Source organism: Onychostoma macrolepis, chromosome 07, assembly GCF_012432095.1.
Source record: "Onychostoma macrolepis isolate SWU-2019 chromosome 07, ASM1243209v1, whole genome shotgun sequence".
In the NCBI taxonomy this organism is placed as follows: Eukaryota; Metazoa; Chordata; class Actinopteri; order Cypriniformes; family Cyprinidae; genus Onychostoma; species Onychostoma macrolepis.
This window is the reverse complement of record NC_081161.1, coordinates 36,907,303-36,926,774: the sequence shown is the minus strand read 5'-3', so window position 1 is coordinate 36,926,774 and position 19,472 is coordinate 36,907,303. Positions and strand designations below refer to the sequence as shown.

The following is a 19,472-nucleotide window of genomic DNA, read 5'->3' as shown; positions in this document are numbered from 1 at the left end:
TTTTATTTTAATTTAATTATTTTAATTTATTTTATGCAAGTTATGTATTTAAGATTTTTTACTACATGTACAAATGTTTCAATTTATAATTTTATATTATGATGACATGATGTCAATACAGCGAAAATGTAATCACTTTTTATATATGCAGTTTACCTAATATACATGGAACGGTATATTATACATGAATTAATGCAAAATCTTATAACTAAAATATCTTGGTTAAGCTCCATATCGTTTCACTGACACACAAAGGAACCTTCAGCTGTATTGTAGCACCTCCCCCGAAGTGTCTGTACAAGCTGATCTGAGATCAGCAGCGGTAACGTTACATATATCTATGGTTACATGACTGTTCCCTTGGCACTAAAGTAAGGATATGTACTTCCGGTAGTCAGTAAGAGCTGTTCAGTGGATCAGAGCATCTCGTTCAACAGTAGTTTTCGTATTTTGAGCGCTATTTCGAACGTGTTTTGTAACCGAGGTGTTTGTGTCGCGTCACAGTCCACAGGAGGAGGGTCTCTGGTCTGCGGTGGGAAGAGCCGGTCAAGGGCGAAATAAAACCGGTCCTGCTGCATTGTAGGACACTCGTCCAGAACTCGTTTACCTCTAGCTGGACATTGTTGTCCCGTTGTCTATCGGCATTTAGTGACTTTTTAATTTGTCCTCGATCCATAGGCGAGCTTGACACTTCCGCTTCACGGGAGATAAACAACGCTCGGCAAGAAAGACAAGAACTTCGGCCTAATCCTAATCATGTTGCTGCGTAAAGTTACCCAAAGTCCTGCGATCTGCAACTCTGTCCTCCGTCTACAACCAGCGATTACAGGGTGAGGCTCGTTGTTTTCATTCAGGTCGAGCTTATTATCGTTACCTAAAAAAATAAAATAAAAATCATTAACCGAAGGAAAAATCGAATATACAGAAGCTACAATAACTTGAAATTGACCCCCGAATGAACGTAATAATTTTCTCTATGATTTTCTCTATTATTGTTCAATGAGCAACGGTCAGTTTGACCGCAGGACGACGCATTGACCAATCTGAATGAAGTTTTCCGGAAAATAATTGTAAAATTCACACATGGTGTCAGCCTAGGCCTCTCTAAAAATACTATAACTACAACTGAAACTAAAAATAATTTGAACATCTGTCTGTCTGTCTCTGTCTATCTATCTGTCGATTGTTTTGCCTATCTATCTATCTATCTATCTAATTTGTCTGTCTGTCTGTCTGTCTATTAATATGTATGATAGATGGAGAGATAGTTAGAAACATGCAGAAGAGGTTAAGACGATATATATGACTGTTATATCACTATATAATATGATTTTTCTGACTTTATCTCCTTTATTAGAGCGCAGTGCCAAACTGGAGCTATTGTGGCAGTGAAAAATGCTCGTTTTTATGCGAGCCAGGCCGCAGAGGTAAGACCCATCACTGTGTATCAATATAATGTATTCATTTCCATATTTTCAAACATAGGTTATGTCACAGAGTCAGTTCAAGTACTTTGTGATCGGAACTGACATAACAGATCATGCTGTAGCCAATCCGGTCATGTCCTGTGGAAAAAAAAAAAAAAAAACAGGTGCTTGTCCTCAGACACCCAGTAATATAAATCTGGAGTAAAGTTCACATGACACACGGGAGCTTGGCAGTAGGTGTTTGCCACGTGGTCTTACGGGTTACGTAAATATTGTGGTTGACCTACACAAAATCAGATGCTCTGATGACAGTGAAAATATAAAATTTTATTATGGTTGATTCACACTGTCTTGTGGGTTATATATGAGGATGCTAATTGTTTGTGTGTGGGAGGGAAGGTTTATAAGGGAGGGTTATATGATCCTTGTCATTGCTCTTTGCTCTACTTGGCAGCCTTTTTTTTTGTCGCAATGTCAAGCCATGGAAATCTTTACAGTATGTCACATTGCACTTGAACCCACCAAACTGAAAAGGGTTTTCAGCAGAAGAGCTTAGAAAGCACTGACTATACCAAATGCAAAAGTGAAAACATTCATTCAACATTAATCTAGTTAATTATTTTAGAATTATTTTAATTTAAATCAACAAAATAAGTCATAAGCAATATTAGCCTAATGGATATTCAGTACTGAGAAAATGAGAATACTGTAGATTTCTGTGTAGTTTTGTTGCGTGCATATAAACAAACCAATAACTTTCTGTTGTTATTTTTACCAAGGCTGTTCTGGACAAGAATGTAGTTGGCAGGGACGCCACCGTGACATCTGAGAAGGTTGATAAGGCGGCCAATGTGGTACGTGAGTTTATGTGCTGGATTCAAACGCATTGTGCATTAAATCGAGAGGCAAATCTTATAACTACAAATGCTACTTTTCATTCTGAGATATTTTCAGAAGAGTTTTAAGACAAATAAGATGCAACACACTTTTGGAGAGAGAGCAGGCGCAAATCCTGGCAGTGGCAGGTCGCAGCGCCACTTCCAGTGGCATCCCCTGATCGTTATCCCACTGGTCGTTCCTGGCAGCTGCCACGGTTTTTCTCGCTGTTTTTGCTGTTTGCTCGGTAAAAACTACACTGTTCTCAGTGGCGTGCGGTGGTGTTTTAAATGATGCAAAGTTCCCACAATTGTATTACTATTATTATTATTATTATTATTATTATTATACATTTTTATGTATCAGCTGTCAGAGTTTGTGCCAGGAGTCACGATCGTTTGTCGCCATTTCTGCTGTAAACTACAGTTCTATTTTTAACTAAAAGATTTGATGATGCATATTATATAGGCTACCAGCAAGCAGATGCGATCAGAATATGAACCCAATAAGCTAAATTGCATAAGTAATTTCCCATAAAGAACATACACACAGATAAGGAGTGCCCAGCTGCCGCTAGCCATTACTGTATACGCACATACGCGCGCGCATACACAAACATTTATTTTTTTATGTATTTAATGTAACACTTTAGTAGTTTAGTTATTAACTAGTTGCTAATATATTAGCTGTTTATTAGTACTCATAAAGCACATACTATGCCTTATTATGCGTGATTCTACATCTTACCCTACCTGAACAGAAAGGAGTTTATTGAGGCAAAAGTCAATAGTATGGTAACAGTGAGAATTGGACCCAATATATATGCACATACATACACACACACACACACACACACACACACACACACAATATATATATTAAAATAATCATGAGACCATTTTAATTGAGACACTTAAGTTTTTATTGATTTTTTTTTAATGTATTTTTATCATTAACTGATTTTTTATTTATGATCCTGAAGGATCTTTATTCACTCTTTATTAATCATTTCCTTTGGACTGTATACAGTGAACTGTTGGATCCTGAAGGATGAAAAATTCTTAATCAAATATGGCGACAGTAGCCCACTTGTTTTTATCCACAAGTTCTGTCCAGAAGAAGAAGAAAGTATGGTCAAAATATTTGGTGTATATAATAATGTTACAATTAATGCCTCAGACTTGTAGGCCTAGAGCATTTACAGTACATGACATAAATGATCTTTTCTAACAATGAATGCTTTCTATAAATATTATAAATGTATTACTACTGTTTTTCATTATTAAACAACAGTAAAAATTGTTTGCAACAAAACTTACGAAAATTACACATGGTTTTGCAACGCATAAAAAAGGTATTAAAGTTAAAACATTTTGCTACATTCACCATAGTTTAAGCATGCTATTTGTAGTAAAAATTGTAATAAAAAACATTTCATTTCTCGGTGATCCCACATTTGCCCATTTTCATTTTTGTAGCTATTACAAAAATGCTATACTTAATTGAACTGCCCAATTGCCATTCATCACTTTATTAATTTGCATGCATGAAATGAATGTAAAATAACCTGCCAAAATTTACATAACCTCAAAGCCGCAAGGATAAGATTACTGAATTTCTGATGTTTGTGTGTTGTACGGCTTTGCCTGCCATCAGTCAAGGCAAGGGAGGCAGAGTCTCATTAGAGAAAAAAAAAATGGATGTGAAAATTACAAAAATAAATCAACGCAAGTATTACAAAATGTGACATTAAAAAGTGTAAAAGTCACTAGTTTTTATAAAGTAATTCTGTCCAACAGCGACACCCGCTGGTAAAGTTAAAAAGAACAGCTGAACATCAGTTGACAAATAAAATATGTTTGTATTGTTACTGCCCTTTGTTATTATTTTGGAATGAATGTAAAAATACGTAAAAACACTAACATGATGATATTTATTGATTTGATAAACAGAATATTACACAGTGTAAAAATACAAAATATAATTGTATTTGGCCTTTTTAATGTAATGTTTATTTAACCAATGTGACAACATTGTGACAACAGTAAGGTTATATATATATATATATATATATATATACCGTATTGTCCCGAATATAAGACGACCCTGATTATAAGACAACCTCCCTTTTTCCAGATGTACCTTTTAGAAAAAGGCTTTTTGAAAACCAAATCTTGTTTTTTTTTTTTTTTTTCTCTCTGTAAAACACATTTGTTTCTTAAATTATTTTCAAATTGCATATTTTTCCTATTTTAATTTTTGTTTTGAAATTATGGTAAATACTGGTAAAAATGTACCAACAATGACATTGAAAAATTTATTTTTGATATACCATTGAAATAACAGGTAGCCCATCTGAATTATATAACATTTAGGCTATCCATCTCATAGTAGCCAACCAAAATTTTATTATCAGTAGAAGTGAAATCTTATTGTAGTCTTCAAATCTGGGTACTGTCTTATGTTTTAAAATCACTTACAGAGGAAGTTTGGTCCCGTCAGGCTAACATGACAGTCATGACTTTACAACACACATTACATTCCATATTTCATGGCTCACTCGTTTTATGCGTTTTTGGCGCCACCTATTGTTGTGGGTGTATTACTGACATGTCAAAGTCTAGACCCCGAATATAAGACGACCGCGTTTTTTCAGATGTATTTCCAAGAAACAAACATCGTCTTATATTCGGGACAATACGGTGTATATATATAAGTCATACACAAAGCCGGAAGGTGCAGAAAGTGCAAGACGAACTCATATAGAAGTAATAACTTACAACTTACCAGGAAATCCCTAATATGGACAAAAGCATCCAGCTATCACTGTGTTTTCTGAATAAAAGGCAGAAACCTTTGGAAACGTGAAGACATTAAAAACACGATTGCCACAATATATGGTTTATTTGTGCTTTTTTCAATCATCTCCAGGTAATAAATAAAGTATATGAACAATTCAGTGCTACTTGACATAACATTTATTACAGAAACTATTCTGCCTTATATGTGATAAAAATGAAAAAAATGTGTTTGTAGTACATTAACAAATCATTTATTGGTTATTGTCCAACAGTGTATCTGATTTCTAAGCCAATTAAAAGAAAGAAATAAGAGGAAAAATAAAGTTTCCTATATACAGTATGTATATGTATGTGTATATATATATATATATATATATATATATATATATATATATATATATATATATGAAGTGGTATGAATACTTTCAAGGCACTGTGTGTATGTGTGTGTGTGTGTGTATATATATATATAAAACATTTATGTCCCCTCACTTCTGAAATGATGGGTACGCACCTGTATATAGTATACACGTGCTTATATACTGTCTATACAGCTAAGCACTCCTTATGTGTATGTTCTTTATGGGAAAGTGCTTATGCAATTTAGCTTATTGGGTTCATATTCTGGTCGCAGCAGAAACGGCGACAAACGATCGTGACTCCTGGCACGAACTCTGGCAGCTGATACATAAAAATGTATAACAATAATAATAAATAACACACTTGTGGGAACTTTGCCTTAATATTTTAAAACACCATCGCTCGTCACTGAGAACAGCGTAGTTTTTACCGAGCAAACAGCAGAAACGGCAAGAAAAACAGTGGCAGCTGCCACGAGAAATATGGCAGCTGCCAGAAACGACCTGGCAGCTGCCTTGGCATCAGGGGATGCCACCGGAAGTGGCGCTGCAACCTGCCACTGCCAGGGAGAGCGCCAGCCCCTGCTGCACTTTTGTGATCTTTTATAATGTAGAGACAGTATTGTTATTTTACTATAAGAGACTCATAATCTTTTCCCCTCAGGAGTCAAAATCCTTTGCTGTGAACATGTTCAAAGGGCAAATCAGCACTTCTCAGGTGTTCCCCTTTCCATCAGGTGACTCCAAAAAATGTTTCCCCCTGTGCTAAAGTATGTTTAGATGCACCAGATATTATATTTTAAAAACTGGAAAATTTTAGACTGATTCTAGTTTTTAAATGTCAAAGTATTGCTTTGAGGTTTTGCTATAGTGTTGTTATTCATTATACTCACACTTCAGTGGTGCTCAGTCTGTGTTTATTGTATTTATTCCCTGAATATTTTTGCATTCTTCGATGTAGTGCTCAATGAAGAGCAGTCACAGTTCCTCAAGGAATTGGTTGGGCCATGCAGTAAGTTTTTTGAGGTAAGTTTAATGCACCTACATTTCTATTTTAGAATAATTAATTTTCTTTTATATACTGATTTCCTTAAATATTTGAAAACAGTCATTGTACAATACATATGATTGAAAATTCAAACAATGAACAAATTTGAGAGAATCAAGATACAATCTACCTTTACGCTAAAGATATTCAAGTTAAATGTTAAAACTGTAACTCGCATGATACTGAGAAATGCGTAGGCAGTTGACATGTCTTTTTCATTTTCTTTGCAATGTGCCTCTTTGTGTTTCCAGGAAGTGAATGACCCCATGAAGAATGATGCTCTGGAGAAGGTGGAGGAGCACACGATGAAAGGCCTGAAGGAGATGGGAGCTTTTGGTCTTCAGGTGCCTGCAGATCTTGGTGGCGTTGGCCTCACCAACACACAGGTAAAATCACTGCTCCATTCCCATTTTTCTTTCATTTGGGTAGGAGGTAGAGACATAAATGGAAATGGAAATCTAGAGATACACATGAAATTTATGTATGTACCTGCTCTGTTTACAGTACGCCAGGCTGGTGGAGATTGTCGGGATGCATGATCTGGGTGTGGGCATCACTCTTGGTGCCCATCAGTCCATTGGCTTCAAAGGAATCCTGCTTTTTGGAAACCCCCAGCAGAAAGAGAAGTACCTTCCAAAGCTGGCCACTGGTGAGCAAGTGAAGAGCGCACAACAACTGCTGCAATGTTTAGCTATGACTTAAACTTAACATATAATGACTTAAACTTAACACAAATTTTTAATGCGTTCTTGTACTGTCAGTTGCCTACTTTAATAAGTTTGTGAATTTATGTTTCGTCCTGTATTATAAAAAAATACATTTACTTATTTACACACAAAGTCGGCCACAAATATTCCAAATAGAATGGCTAAACATGCTTGTGAAAAATTGGCTAACCATTAATTATTGTACACATAACGGAAACTATTCAACTAATTTGAATACACTTCATAAAATGCATTTGTTTTAAGGCATTATAAACATATAATGCACAATAGTATGACAAATAATAATTTTTAATGTTAAAATATTTACAAATGTTTAAAATTCAAATGTTTAAAATATCTTTCGTCTTAGTTCAGTGTCAATTCACGGCAAAACCGACTATTATATTAATATGAAAACGAATGCAAACTAGACTAAACTTAATGAAGTGCACAGTAACTACACTTTTCAAAAATCGAGGGGTGAGAACCAGAAAGGCATAAGTGATATTTTTGGTAAAATGGATATATATATATATATATATATATATATATATATATATATATATATATATATATATATATATATATATATATATATATATATATATATATATATATATATATATATATATATATATATATATATATATATACGGTATATAAAATGAAAGCTCTTAATGAGTACTGTCATCCATGAGTGTACACATTTTTATTATAAACAACTGAAATCAGTACACAAAGTCAGATCAAACTATGGTAAAATTTTTGTTTTGGCTCTACTGTAAAGTTGGTGAAATGTCAATTAAACGCCTTTCTGGTTCTCACCCCTCGAAATATTCAAATATATAAACATTTAAGATTAGCAAACCAAGTCTAAAAATTGTAAGAATCTGACACTGAAAACCCCATAATGGGTGACAACTCATAAAGGGATAGTTCAGGATGGTTCACCCCAAAATGAAAATTCTGTCATCGTTTACTCACCCTCGGGTTGTTCTAAATCATGTGATCTTCTGTAGAACATGAAAGAAGATATTTTTAAGACTGTGGGTAACCAAACAGTTGCTGGTCCCCATTGACTTACGTAGTGTGGGTTTAAAAAAAAAAAAAAAAATACCATGAAAGTCATTGGGGACCAGAAACTGTTTACCCACATTCTTTAAAATATCTTCTTTTGTGTTCAGCAGAAGAAAGAAATTCATAAAGGTTTGGAACAATTTGAGGGTAAGTAGATGATGCCAGAATTTTCATTCTTTGGTAAACTATCGCTTTAATATTGTCTGTTTGTTAAATAACTCTCTTGTGTGTTTCTGGTAGGAGAGAACGTTGCTGCCTTCTGTCTTACTGAACCAGCGAGTGGTTCTGATGCAGCCTCCATTAAAACCAGTGCAGTTCGTTCCCCCTGTGGCCAGTACTACACCCTGAATGGAAGCAAGATCTGGATCAGGTGTGTGTGATCTTACTCTTAACAAATATACACAAACACCCACAGGTTGGGTGGCAAGGATGTTCACCTATTTTGCGGCCACTAGGGGGCATCATGAATAAACCTATCACAGGCTGCTCCATGTCCACTTGGATGAGGTCATATTACTATTAATTGCCTCTCTCAGCTGTACAGTCATTCAGCTGGGGGGTTCTTGTCTTGGTATGACAATGCGATTCCTGTATCAAAGATATGTGCATCTTTCATGTGTGTTGCTCATTGAAGTCTAGTAACAACCAGAGACCTTACACATTGCATTTTGGCAACTCCATAAATGCATATGAGTAACTAAATATACTAAGCTTAGTAGTGTGAAGAACTGTTGTACTTAGTGGAGCTTAGCATTTTGCTCATACTGAAGGCTAGGGGGATTTTCTAAACCCCTGACATTAAGTATTAAACTTTACCACACTTGCCTCATACAATCAAACTGTGCAGCTTGATGAGGGTGAGGTGTTGCCCCCATTTAGTTTTTTATAATAGAAATTTAAGAATTTAATGAAAATAAGTTTATCATACAAGAAGTGTGTTTTCATGGCAGTTGTTTAGTGATTCTTTAGTGATTGTCAAACAAGACTGAATGAATTCAAGATGCACTTATGCAAAATGTTTTGTTTTTTCTCACGATATTCTTAGCACCGTATGGCATAGCCTTGAGGACCTTTGCAAAAATAACAAATATACAGACTTTTATGTGTGCATGAGAAACCATTAAACTTAGCATATAGGACAATGCACACTGAGCCACCTATTGTACAGTTGTCTTCTCAACAATTGTGTCCACACAAAAGTTGATATAACCTGTTCCAGGAGTACGCTTTAGTTGTTTGTGAACACAGTCAGATATGCAGCTGGCCGCTTTAGCCGAGTTCCCGCTTGGCGGAACATAAGCTGCGTGAAAGGACATACAGTATATATACCCTGTCTACTCGAACTAGAGAAAACCCATCACGGTCAACCAATGAGTTGGGGATATCAGGGTGCATCCAGGTCTCTGTGAACACCATCAAACAGGAGTCACGATACTCGTAACAAATCCTTGAGTTCATACGCAGTTCCTCAATTTTGTTTCTCAAAGACCGCACATTACTTAAAATCATAGACGGCAGCGGTGGTTTATTGCCCTGGTTCTGGAGACATTGTCGAATTCCTTCACTCTTTCCTCTCCTCCGGGGTCGCCCTGAATAAGCACGCTGCCTCCTGACAACCTCAGGTATGTCTGCGGGTAACGTCGTCCTTACAGGCCTCAGCGAGAGCAGCTCCTCCCTGCTGTAATAGATCGGTAGAACGCCAAAGGTGCGTGCAGGTGACTCTGGATTCACAGCAAAGATCTCCCTTCCAATCAGCACCAGTAATAAAAACTTTGCTAGTATCATCTTCATTTGAATAAAACACAACTAACTTAAAGTAATTTAAAACACCACAAAACAAACAAACAAGCTGGCCAATGTGCACGTGTCCGAGTTGCCAGCAGAGCAGTTAATTAATTATAATGAATTAATACAATTACAATTAATTATAATTAATGATCATTTAGGGCTGGACAATAATTCAATATCAATATGTGTCGCGATATAATTTTTTTCAATAAGGGTGATATGATTTTTAAACACATTTCCGATATTTCGATATACATTACCAGTGTTTCCCATACATTGATTTATTTGCGCCATTTAACTTCGTTGAATAAACATGAGCACTGCACGTTTAAAAAAGCGGGTGATTTATATAAATGTATCTCTGAAGGGAACATGCTGTCTTCAGAATAGTTTTGATGGCATTTTCATTTTATCTGATAAAGTAGCGTTCAGGAGCGGAGCTGCTTAGATTACAGCCGTTACCAGGGAAACTGCTAGTTCTGCCGCTCTCAAAACGCCTCCTACTGGCAGACAATCAGATTCTACTCCGCTGTTTTCAACATCATAATAAATGTTTTTTGAGCAGCAAATATTAGAATGTTAGAATGATTTCTGAAGGATCGTGTGACTGGAGAAATGATGCTAAAAATTCAGCTTTGAAATCACAGGAATAACTTCAAATAGAAACTTCAAATAGAAAACAGTTATTTTAAATGGTAAATATTTGAAAATGTTACTGTTTTTGCTGTATTTTGGATCAAAAAAATGCAAGCTTGGTGAGCAGAAGAGAATTCTTTAAAAAACTAAAATCTTACTGTTCAAAAACCTTTGACTGGTAGTGTATGTTAGCCTATAGTTTGAAGTTAAAGGTATTAATATTAATAAGGTGAGTCTGAGATGTTTATTTGACAGTGATTTTCACATTTCTTGTTTGTATGAAGGCTAAAGACAAATAAAAGGTGAACATTGATTTATTTGTGCCCCCAAATATTATATAGTTTTATAGGAGTTCATAGACTTGGTAAATTCATTTTTCATAAGTTTGTAGGTACAGACATCTGTTGTGGGCATTCTTGGCAGTATATCGTATCGACCGAAATTAAGAAATATATAGTGATATCAATTTTGGCCATATCATTCAGCCCTATGATCATTATAATAGCATCCTAACCAACACACAATATGGTTCTTTTTATTATAACCATGCATTGCCATTTTGTCGTTTACTGCTTTAAAAGCTCAAGCTGTTTAAAGTTGTGTGAATTCTGTCATTCATCAGCTGGAAAAATCCTGAAAGTGATTCTAGTGAAATCGTTCCTCTGTGTCCAATTGCTATAGCTGTGATGTGGACTTTCCCATCGTCATAGAATTAAAAAGATAATTAGAACTCTATAGGTATTGTTTTAGTTTTCGTCCTAGGTGTGAACGGGCCTTTAGAATGCAGCACTTGCTAACAATATATAAAAAGGTTTAAAAAAAAGCCTGAAAAAGGTTGAAGACTCCATCGTATTGCATTATTAATAATAATCAGGTTCTTTTCCTCCTCTCTCTTAGTAATGGAGGCATTGCTGAGATCTTCACTGTGTTTGCAAAGACTCCCATGAAGGATGAAAAGACCGGAGAGATGAAGGACAAAATTACAGCATTTATTGTGGAGAGGAGCTTCGGAGGAGTCACACAGTTAGTGCTTGTTTTGCCTCCTTTCTGTTCAGTAATCTTTTGAGTTGACATATTTTCGCTGACCATTTCCCCTCTCTGTCATCGTCTTTCTTGTCTCTTTATCTTTTGTTCTTTTTAAATTCACTTTTTCTTTTTCCGTCTCTCAGTGGTCCTCCAGAGAAAAAGATGGGCATTAAAGCGTCCAACACGGCAGAAGTGTATTTTGAGAACGTGCGTGTCCCTGCGGAGTGTGTGCTGGGAGAGGTTGGAGGTGGATTCAAAGTGGCCATGAACATCCTCAACAATGGCCGCTTTGGTATGGCCGCTGCCCTCTCTGGCACCATGAAGGGTGTCATCGCCAAAGCGGTGCGTATGTGTGCTAAAGTGCACGTTATCAGATGTTTGTTCTGTTTGTAAGCTGTTTTCCTCTTTGAGCATGTAATGCTGAACAAACCTTTTCTCGCTTTCTTTTTCGATTCCTCTTCTCGTACTTAGTTTGTCTAGCATGCTGTTTTGATAGGCCACATCCTCCCACCCACTGACACCCCTATCATCCTCACTTCCTCTGCTTAATATGCAGGGAAATTCCTCAGCACGCATTGCACTGTCCCCGTGCTGCGTGGCATCTGAGCTCGTATTGGCACATGCCTCACCATAATTTTCCCGCGTGTTTTTCTCTCGCTGCTCATCATAGTTGGCTGATTTCTTAAAAGCTGTGAAAATTAAGATTTCTTGCGCAACTAATTGAAGGCACTTAGGTGTGAAAGCGTCTGCCAAATACAGAAAAACAAATACAATTTCTGCTGAAATGAAAGCAATTCTTAAATATGCAAATTTCTGGTTGCAAAAAATTTAAATGTGCAGAAACAGGTGCTTGTGCACGTATAGCAATATGCTCTCATGAAATGTGCAGTTGCTGTGTGATTGTGGGCTACAGCAGAGGGAGGAGGCGATTTCTCAACAGCATCGGTGCTTGCTCTTACCACAGGCATCTGTGTTTGTCTCTGTGTTTGTGTATCCGTCTCAGACCAGGAACTTTTGAAAGCGGAAACTAAGAGTAGACCTTATTCACTGCAGTACACTTGCCCTGTGGGTCTTCAGTTACTAGTTTGTTTTAAGGTTAGATTCAACTTGTGTCAAGTCATTAAAAGAAAGCATGCATTCGGGAATGCATATGCTGAAAACTGTACCGTGATGTAATATACAGAATATAATAATATATACTTTGTCTTTTCACATGTTTGCATTTAGAATTTTTAAAACCGCCAAATGAAAATTCCAGTCAGGTTTATGTCTCATCAGTGCATTTAGGTGTATTTCCTTACTGCAATAATTCCAGCTAATTTTAGGATGAAATTGAATATATGAGCATTTTTTGCACATGCTGTTTCAGCAAAAAAAAATTTTTTTTTCATGCTATTATTTTTCCAAAATAACCTCACTTTTTTATTTTGAGAACTTGAGTTCACCAGTTAGCTAAATAGTTTCTATATTTCCTCTTTTTTTTTTTTTTTCTTACACAGGTTGACCATGCTGCTAACCGGACTCAGTTTGGCAACAAGATTCACAACTATGGTGCCATTCAGGAAAAGATGGCCAGAATGGCAATGCTTCATTATGTGACAGAGGTGAGCTCACCTACTGCTTTGCCACATCTTGACTTACCCCTCAGGGAACAAGGAAATTTGAGAGTCAAACACTGCCTACTAACTGTATGTCATCTATTTATTGAGTCAAGTAAATACTGCTTTTGTTTGATCCCATATGTAAAGCAAATTTACACAGTTCAATTGCGAAGCATCTCTAATGGACACTGCTTTTTATGGACTTTGCAGATATCAGCATTTTAGCTGTGTACACTTGCAGAACTCAGTCCATGAATTTCTTACTTCCACATGACTTGGAGGAAGTGGAAGCTTCCCCCTAATTTCTGAGTGATTTGAGTGGGTCACGTGTGGCTAAAGTCTAAAAATACACAGTCTATTTTATCATCTGTTGTGTTTCCAAGTCTGTTTTTCATTTAATTAAGTAGTTTGTTTGTTCTGAGCATTTTTATTAGTGTGTTGTTCTTTTTTTCTCCTCCTTTCATCTTTTCTCTATGGACTTAGTCCATGGCTTACATGGTTAGTGGGAACATGGACAGCGGAGCCACAGAGTTCCAGATTGAAGCGGCCATTAGTAAAATCTTTGCTTCTGTAAGTGTTTAACATATTGATCAACCCAGTTGTACTAGTTTTTAAGCCCACATACATATTTTGAAAAAAATTTTAGAAATTTTTATGAAATTAATAAATGAGGCATTTATATAGCGCTTTATTGTGTATTGCTGTACACCCAAAGCGCTTTACAATCATGTGGGGGGATCTCTCCTGGTGTGATGTTTAAAGAATATATTGTAAATTCACCATATTGCTGGATTTTCCTTTAGGAAGCAGCTTGGTTGGTGACAGATGAATGCATTCAAGTTATGGGTGGAATGGGATTCATGAAGGTCAGTGTGTGTGTGTGTGTGTGTGTGTGTGTGTGTGTTGATTGTATGTTGATTGTTATGTTTATTGTTATGTTTATTTGTATTGCCCATTCACAATACACATTGTTTCAAAGCATCTTTACAGAAAGTCATACTGTTAGATCCATAATGGCTTAAAGGAATAATTCACCACAAAATGACAATTTTCTGAAAATTAGTCACCCTCAGGCTGTCTATGTATATGTGTTTTTTTGTTTATCGGAACAGATTTGGATAAATTTACACCATTTGCTCACCAATGGATCCTCTGCAGTGAATGGGTGCCATCAGAATGAGACGGCACCCAAACAGTGGATAAAACATCACAATAATCCACGAGTAATCTACACAACTTCAGTTCAATTTATGTCTGGTGAAGGGTTTGTAATAAACAAATCTATCATTAAAAAGTTTTTAACTTGAAACTTGTTTTCACTATCCATAAGTCCACTATGCATAAAATTGCTTTCTCTGGTGAAAAAGTTGTTTTGTTTGAATCAGGAGAGAAATATGCACAGATCAAGCACCATTTATAAGCTAAAGCAGGCCAAAACATTTCTAAACAAATATGTCAGTGGATATCACAGTTTGATGTGAGAGGACAACAGGGTTATGGATTATTTACTACTATTTTGGCCAGAAGTGATGGTTTTAAGAGAAACATTTTAATGAAGGATTTGTTTCTTACAAACACGCAGCTTTTACTTCACAAAACATTAATTGATGGACTGGAGTTGTGTGGATTCCTTGTGGGTTATTGTGATGTTTTTATCAGCTCTCATACTGACGGCACCCATTCACCAGTTGGTTTGTTCAAAGCTTTTTGTTGTCAGCTTTTTCAGAAACCAGACTCTGTCAGAGTGGAAGTCTAATTTTGGCGCAATAGCATTGCAACATTTATGGTTTCTGCATTGTGACTCAAAGTGTGAACGCCTACTTTGTGGGCAATCACCCCCTCAAGGCCTATGTTTTGTCCTGGGGTGGTGGAAAAACCGGAGGTGTCTTGCAAAGGAACACCTCTGCAACAATATGATTGGTTATCAAGGGGGGGACGCCGCAACACAAAACCATACGCAGATAAAATTGGCCTTTGCTGAATGTAGGTCACGTCTGCATGTTGAACGCGTGGCTGCATTGTGTTGTTTTGTTTTTGTTTTCTCATGTCAGTTGGGATGCCACACATGTGCTGCTGTAAAACTGAAGTATGCAAAATGTGTAGATGCAACATCTAGCCACTGATCAAGATGAGCAAATTTCCTGAGAAGAGTTTCATCCGTTCCTCTTAATCGGTGTCTCTTGTGGGCTACTGATCAGTTAGATTAAAACCACAGGTCTCTCAGATCCACTTGTTTATATACCATATACAGGGGTGCACATAAGTTTTTCAGCCTGGTTCTCATAAGAGAAACTGAAGATTTGGTTTGGTCCTCACACTGCACATAGTGGGGCCTATTAAGTATAACTATAAAAAATAATTAATAATAGTGATAATAATATTATTGCCCTTATTTTAGTTTTTTTTTTTAGTTTTTTTTAGTTTTTTTTTTAGATAACAAATTGATATAAAACAAGTTACAAAGATATTGTGGTGACCTATATATCATGTCGGGCCCTTAGCCTTATAAAAGTAGGTGGAATTTTAATGTGACATTTGTCACATTAAGAAAAATGGTAAAAATGGTAATGAGCTGCTCAATTAATTTAGCTGATTCAATTATTTTAGTGTTATATATTTTCTGCTGCTCATTTCAAAGCGTATTTTAAACAAATCTACGCGCATGTTTAACAGGTTGACCTCCAGTGTAAGGTAGTTATTTATTTTTATTCAGTTTGCACATTTTCAAATTGGTTAAACCATATACCTGAAAAGGTAGAATTTTGATATGTTACAAAAGTTGTTGTAAAAATGGTCACAGTTATGTGGTTTTGAAATATGTTGTGGCAAAGCAAATAAAATGCAAAAACTGTATTACGTCTGGAAAATGTTTTTGTTTTATCTTCCCAGAAAAGTAATAATTTTGATATATGTTGTGGAAAAGCAAATAAACATAAAAAAAACTGTTATTTAGCAAAAAATAACTTTTTTTTTTTTTTTTCTTTTTTTTTCATTTGAGGAATAAACGCCCAATGTAACATGAAAGATTTATCATAAACGCCCAATGTATCATATGTGTAACATTACAGATCTTTCACAAGGAGGGGTTGTATTTTAAAAACAACTGCAGAAACATGTTATAAGTGGTCCATTTGGTCTGTTTTATATGCCCCATAATTTTCCTATAAGTAGAAACTGGTCCGGGTTCTTATGGGTTAAAGCTGAAAACTGTTTTGCTGCACTATTATTGTTGAAGTCATGATACATTTTTTAGAATTATTTGGTAAATAGAAAGTTCAAAAGAACACCATTTATTTGAGAAATAAATCTTTTGTAAAGGCATAAATGTCTTTACTGTCGCTTTTAAAAGTGTTATTTTTCTTACTTAACCAAATTTAAGACTGGTAGTATATTATGGTTCCCACAAGAATATAAGGCAGCAAAAATTGTTTTCAACTTTGATTTAATAATAATAATTCTTGGGTCTAAATCAGCATATTAGAATGATTTATAAAGGATCACTTGACAGTGAAGCTTGGAGTAATGGCTGCTGAAAATTTACATTTGTCGTCATCACAGGAATAAATAAATTGTGCAAATGTATATAAAATCAGTACTGTGTATATATACAGTGTGTGTGCTGTCAATTTATTTCCATCGTGAGGATTTTTGAAAATGACTTCATGTTCTCATGTATTTACTATTTAATGCTGAACTAAAAGAATGAATTGATTATTTTTGTGGCACTTTGACATCACTCTCTGTACAACATGTTATTGATACAGGATGCTGGTGTGGAAAGGGTATTGAGGGACCTGCGAATCTTCAGAATCTTTGAGGGTACCAATGACATCCTGCGACTGTTTGTAGCGCTCAACGGCTTCCAGGTAAAAGAGAAAAGAAAACACTGCTGAAAACATAACTGCCTGCCTTACAGCTTCCTGTTCTGTAAAACCACCTAAAGCTCATATCACGTGTGGTTGTTGACATCTGGAACTGCTAAAAATTGCTATTGGAGCTATTGCAATGCAAACACAGTATGTAAATTACGTTTTCAAAGGTGTGTTCTGTTCGGTAGAATGCAGGCAATCAGCTGAAGAGCTTGCAGAAAGCTCTAAAGAACCCTATTAGTAACGCTGGGGTGTTGGCGAGTGAAATCACAAAGCGAGCCAAGAGGTTAGACCTTCATATCTCTAAAAACACTCTTGCAAGACATTCTGTTGTGTTATGAAATGTCGTGTTTTGCAGTGTCATGTTCTTTGCATCAACTTGATAAACCTGCAATATGTCTGTCCTTTTCTCATTGTCTCTGACAGGAAGGCAGGCTTGGGGACAGGACTAACATTGCAAGGAATGGTCCATCCAGAGCTTAACCACAGTGGAGAATTGGTAAATCAAAGAAAAGCCATAGTGCTTGGACAACACTGAAGTGATGTTCAGCCAATGCTGAATGATATGTACTCAAAAATAATACTAAGAAAGGAAACCACCTAGAATACCAAAGCCTAAATGAGACATACAGATTACAGGTCTAAAATAGTATTTTTTCCCCCCTCTTAAAGACTGTTAAAGCCATCGAGCAATTTGGAGCTGTTATTGAAGAGCTTCTTCTGAAACATGGAAAGAGAATCATTGGTGAGTGATGTGTTTGATAGATCTTTGCTAAAGATTATATTATTTGCTTTAGCCTGCGTTGGCAATTTGCCATGGACTTTTTTGTGTTGTGCATGTTAATTCTTCCTGGTTTCAACTTTCTTTCACTTTACATATTTATAGCGAAGTACTGTGATGGAAGCTTTTGTCAGGCGTCCATTTAAGCGTGTGACCTTTCTCATAGTGATCGAGTGATTCTGTACATGTGGCTTTTCAGACGAACAATTTGTTCTGAAGCGAGTTGCAGACTGTGCCATTGATCTGTACGCCATGGTCGTGGTCTTGTCCAGGTAAGTTATATAAATGTATTAATTTGTATACAACTTTTACAACTGCTCATGCTTAAAATCCCTAACCCATAATGTCAAACTTTGACACAGTTTGTGCTGCAGACAAAAAGGTTACCTCAAATAGTGCAACTTGTAATGGAAAGGTGTTACAGTGATTGAGAGATTCAAGTAGAACAGAATATCAGACACTTTTTGATAGGCGCTGCTGACTTGGGACAGTAAACTCAGATTTCCTTATGAAAACATACAAATCTGGTTTGTTATTGTTGTTTATGTATTGATGAATGTTTTTCTTGTATGCCCATGCATTACTGGAAATAGAGTTGATAATTGGCTAATTAAAGGAGAGATCATTCAGCATATAACATTTGTGCTTGTTTATGTGTGTTTACTCGTTTTCCTTTCTCAGAGCGTCCAGGTCTCTCAGTCAAGGTCACTCTTCTGCTCAGCATGAGAAGATGCTGTGTGAAACCTGGTGTACTGAGGTCAGTATTTAATGTCCATGTTTTTTTTTTTTAACTTCTCCCCATCTCATCTTTAAGCATTAATCCCTGATTTCTTTTCTTTAGGCCCATGAGAGGGTCATGCAGGACATCAAGTTCCTCAGGTCAGGGACGTCCAAGCAGATCTTCAAGAACTTGCGTGCTATTTCTGCTGCTGTGGTAGAAAACGGAGGAGTGGTATCTCCTCATCCTCTGGGCATTTAAAGCTCTGCTATTCCTCCCATCACCCAACCATTTATTTTCTAACCAGTCAGTCAAAGTTGCCCATATTTCTTTACCCAGACTGTTCAATGCTGCAATCCTTTAAGAGTGGGGTCTGTCACATTATGCACTTCGACCACAGGAGTGCTTTAATATTTCATAATAAAGTATGTAAATGAATAAATAGGACATGTAGATTTAGGCATACATTGAAGGATTGGATTTGTGTTTGTTTATAAATGTAGTTCTTTTGTATCTAATCAAGCCTAAATTAAAAAAAAGTTGATTTAATATTAACCAGTGATGAAAACTAGTCTGCTTTGAAGAGTGATAAAAGCTCTGACTGAAGCACTTAAGACTTGTCAACAAACCTCAGGCCAATATCCGGTCCAGCTGCTAGCATTTTGCAAATGTTTTCAATTTGTCAGTTATTTAGCGGTTTTACATACTGAACATAAACTTTAGCTTTTCCCATGGTTTTAATGTGAAATGTCTTATCC

General features: G+C 36.1%; 1 protein-coding gene across 1 annotated transcript; it reads left to right on the top strand.

Annotated features, from left to right (window-relative positions):
- Window positions 1-346: 346 nt before the first annotated feature.
- On the top strand, window positions 347-19,269 carry acadvl (acyl-CoA dehydrogenase very long chain). Its single transcript, XM_058780379.1, has 21 exons — window positions 347-579; window positions 679-830; window positions 1,358-1,427; window positions 2,207-2,281; window positions 6,128-6,200; window positions 6,425-6,489; window positions 6,763-6,897; window positions 7,016-7,160; window positions 8,536-8,665; window positions 11,617-11,742; window positions 11,889-12,087; window positions 13,245-13,349; window positions 13,830-13,916; window positions 14,150-14,212; window positions 17,111-17,212; window positions 17,404-17,501; window positions 17,642-17,714; window positions 17,888-17,960; window positions 18,196-18,268; window positions 18,678-18,753; window positions 18,838-19,269. Exons 2-21 carry the CDS (start codon window positions 757-759, stop codon window positions 18,973-18,975), a joined length of 1,980 nt encoding a protein of 659 aa, XP_058636362.1. The 5' UTR covers window positions 347-579; window positions 679-756; the 3' UTR covers window positions 18,976-19,269.
- Window positions 19,270-19,472: the final 203 nt, after the last annotated feature.

Excerpts from the sequence above, each read along its gene's own strand:
- acadvl (XM_058780379.1), top strand. The coding sequence starts at position 757 with ATGTTGCTGCGTAAAGTTACCCAAAGTCCTGCGATCTGCAACTCTGTC. Across the intron at positions 7,161-8,535 it reads CCTTCCAAAGCTGGCCACTG|GAGAGAACGTTGCTGCCTTC; the intron begins GTGAGCAAGTGA and ends TGTTTCTGGTAG. Across the intron at positions 14,213-17,110 it reads GTGGAATGGGATTCATGAAG|GATGCTGGTGTGGAAAGGGT; the intron begins GTCAGTGTGTGT and ends TTATTGATACAG.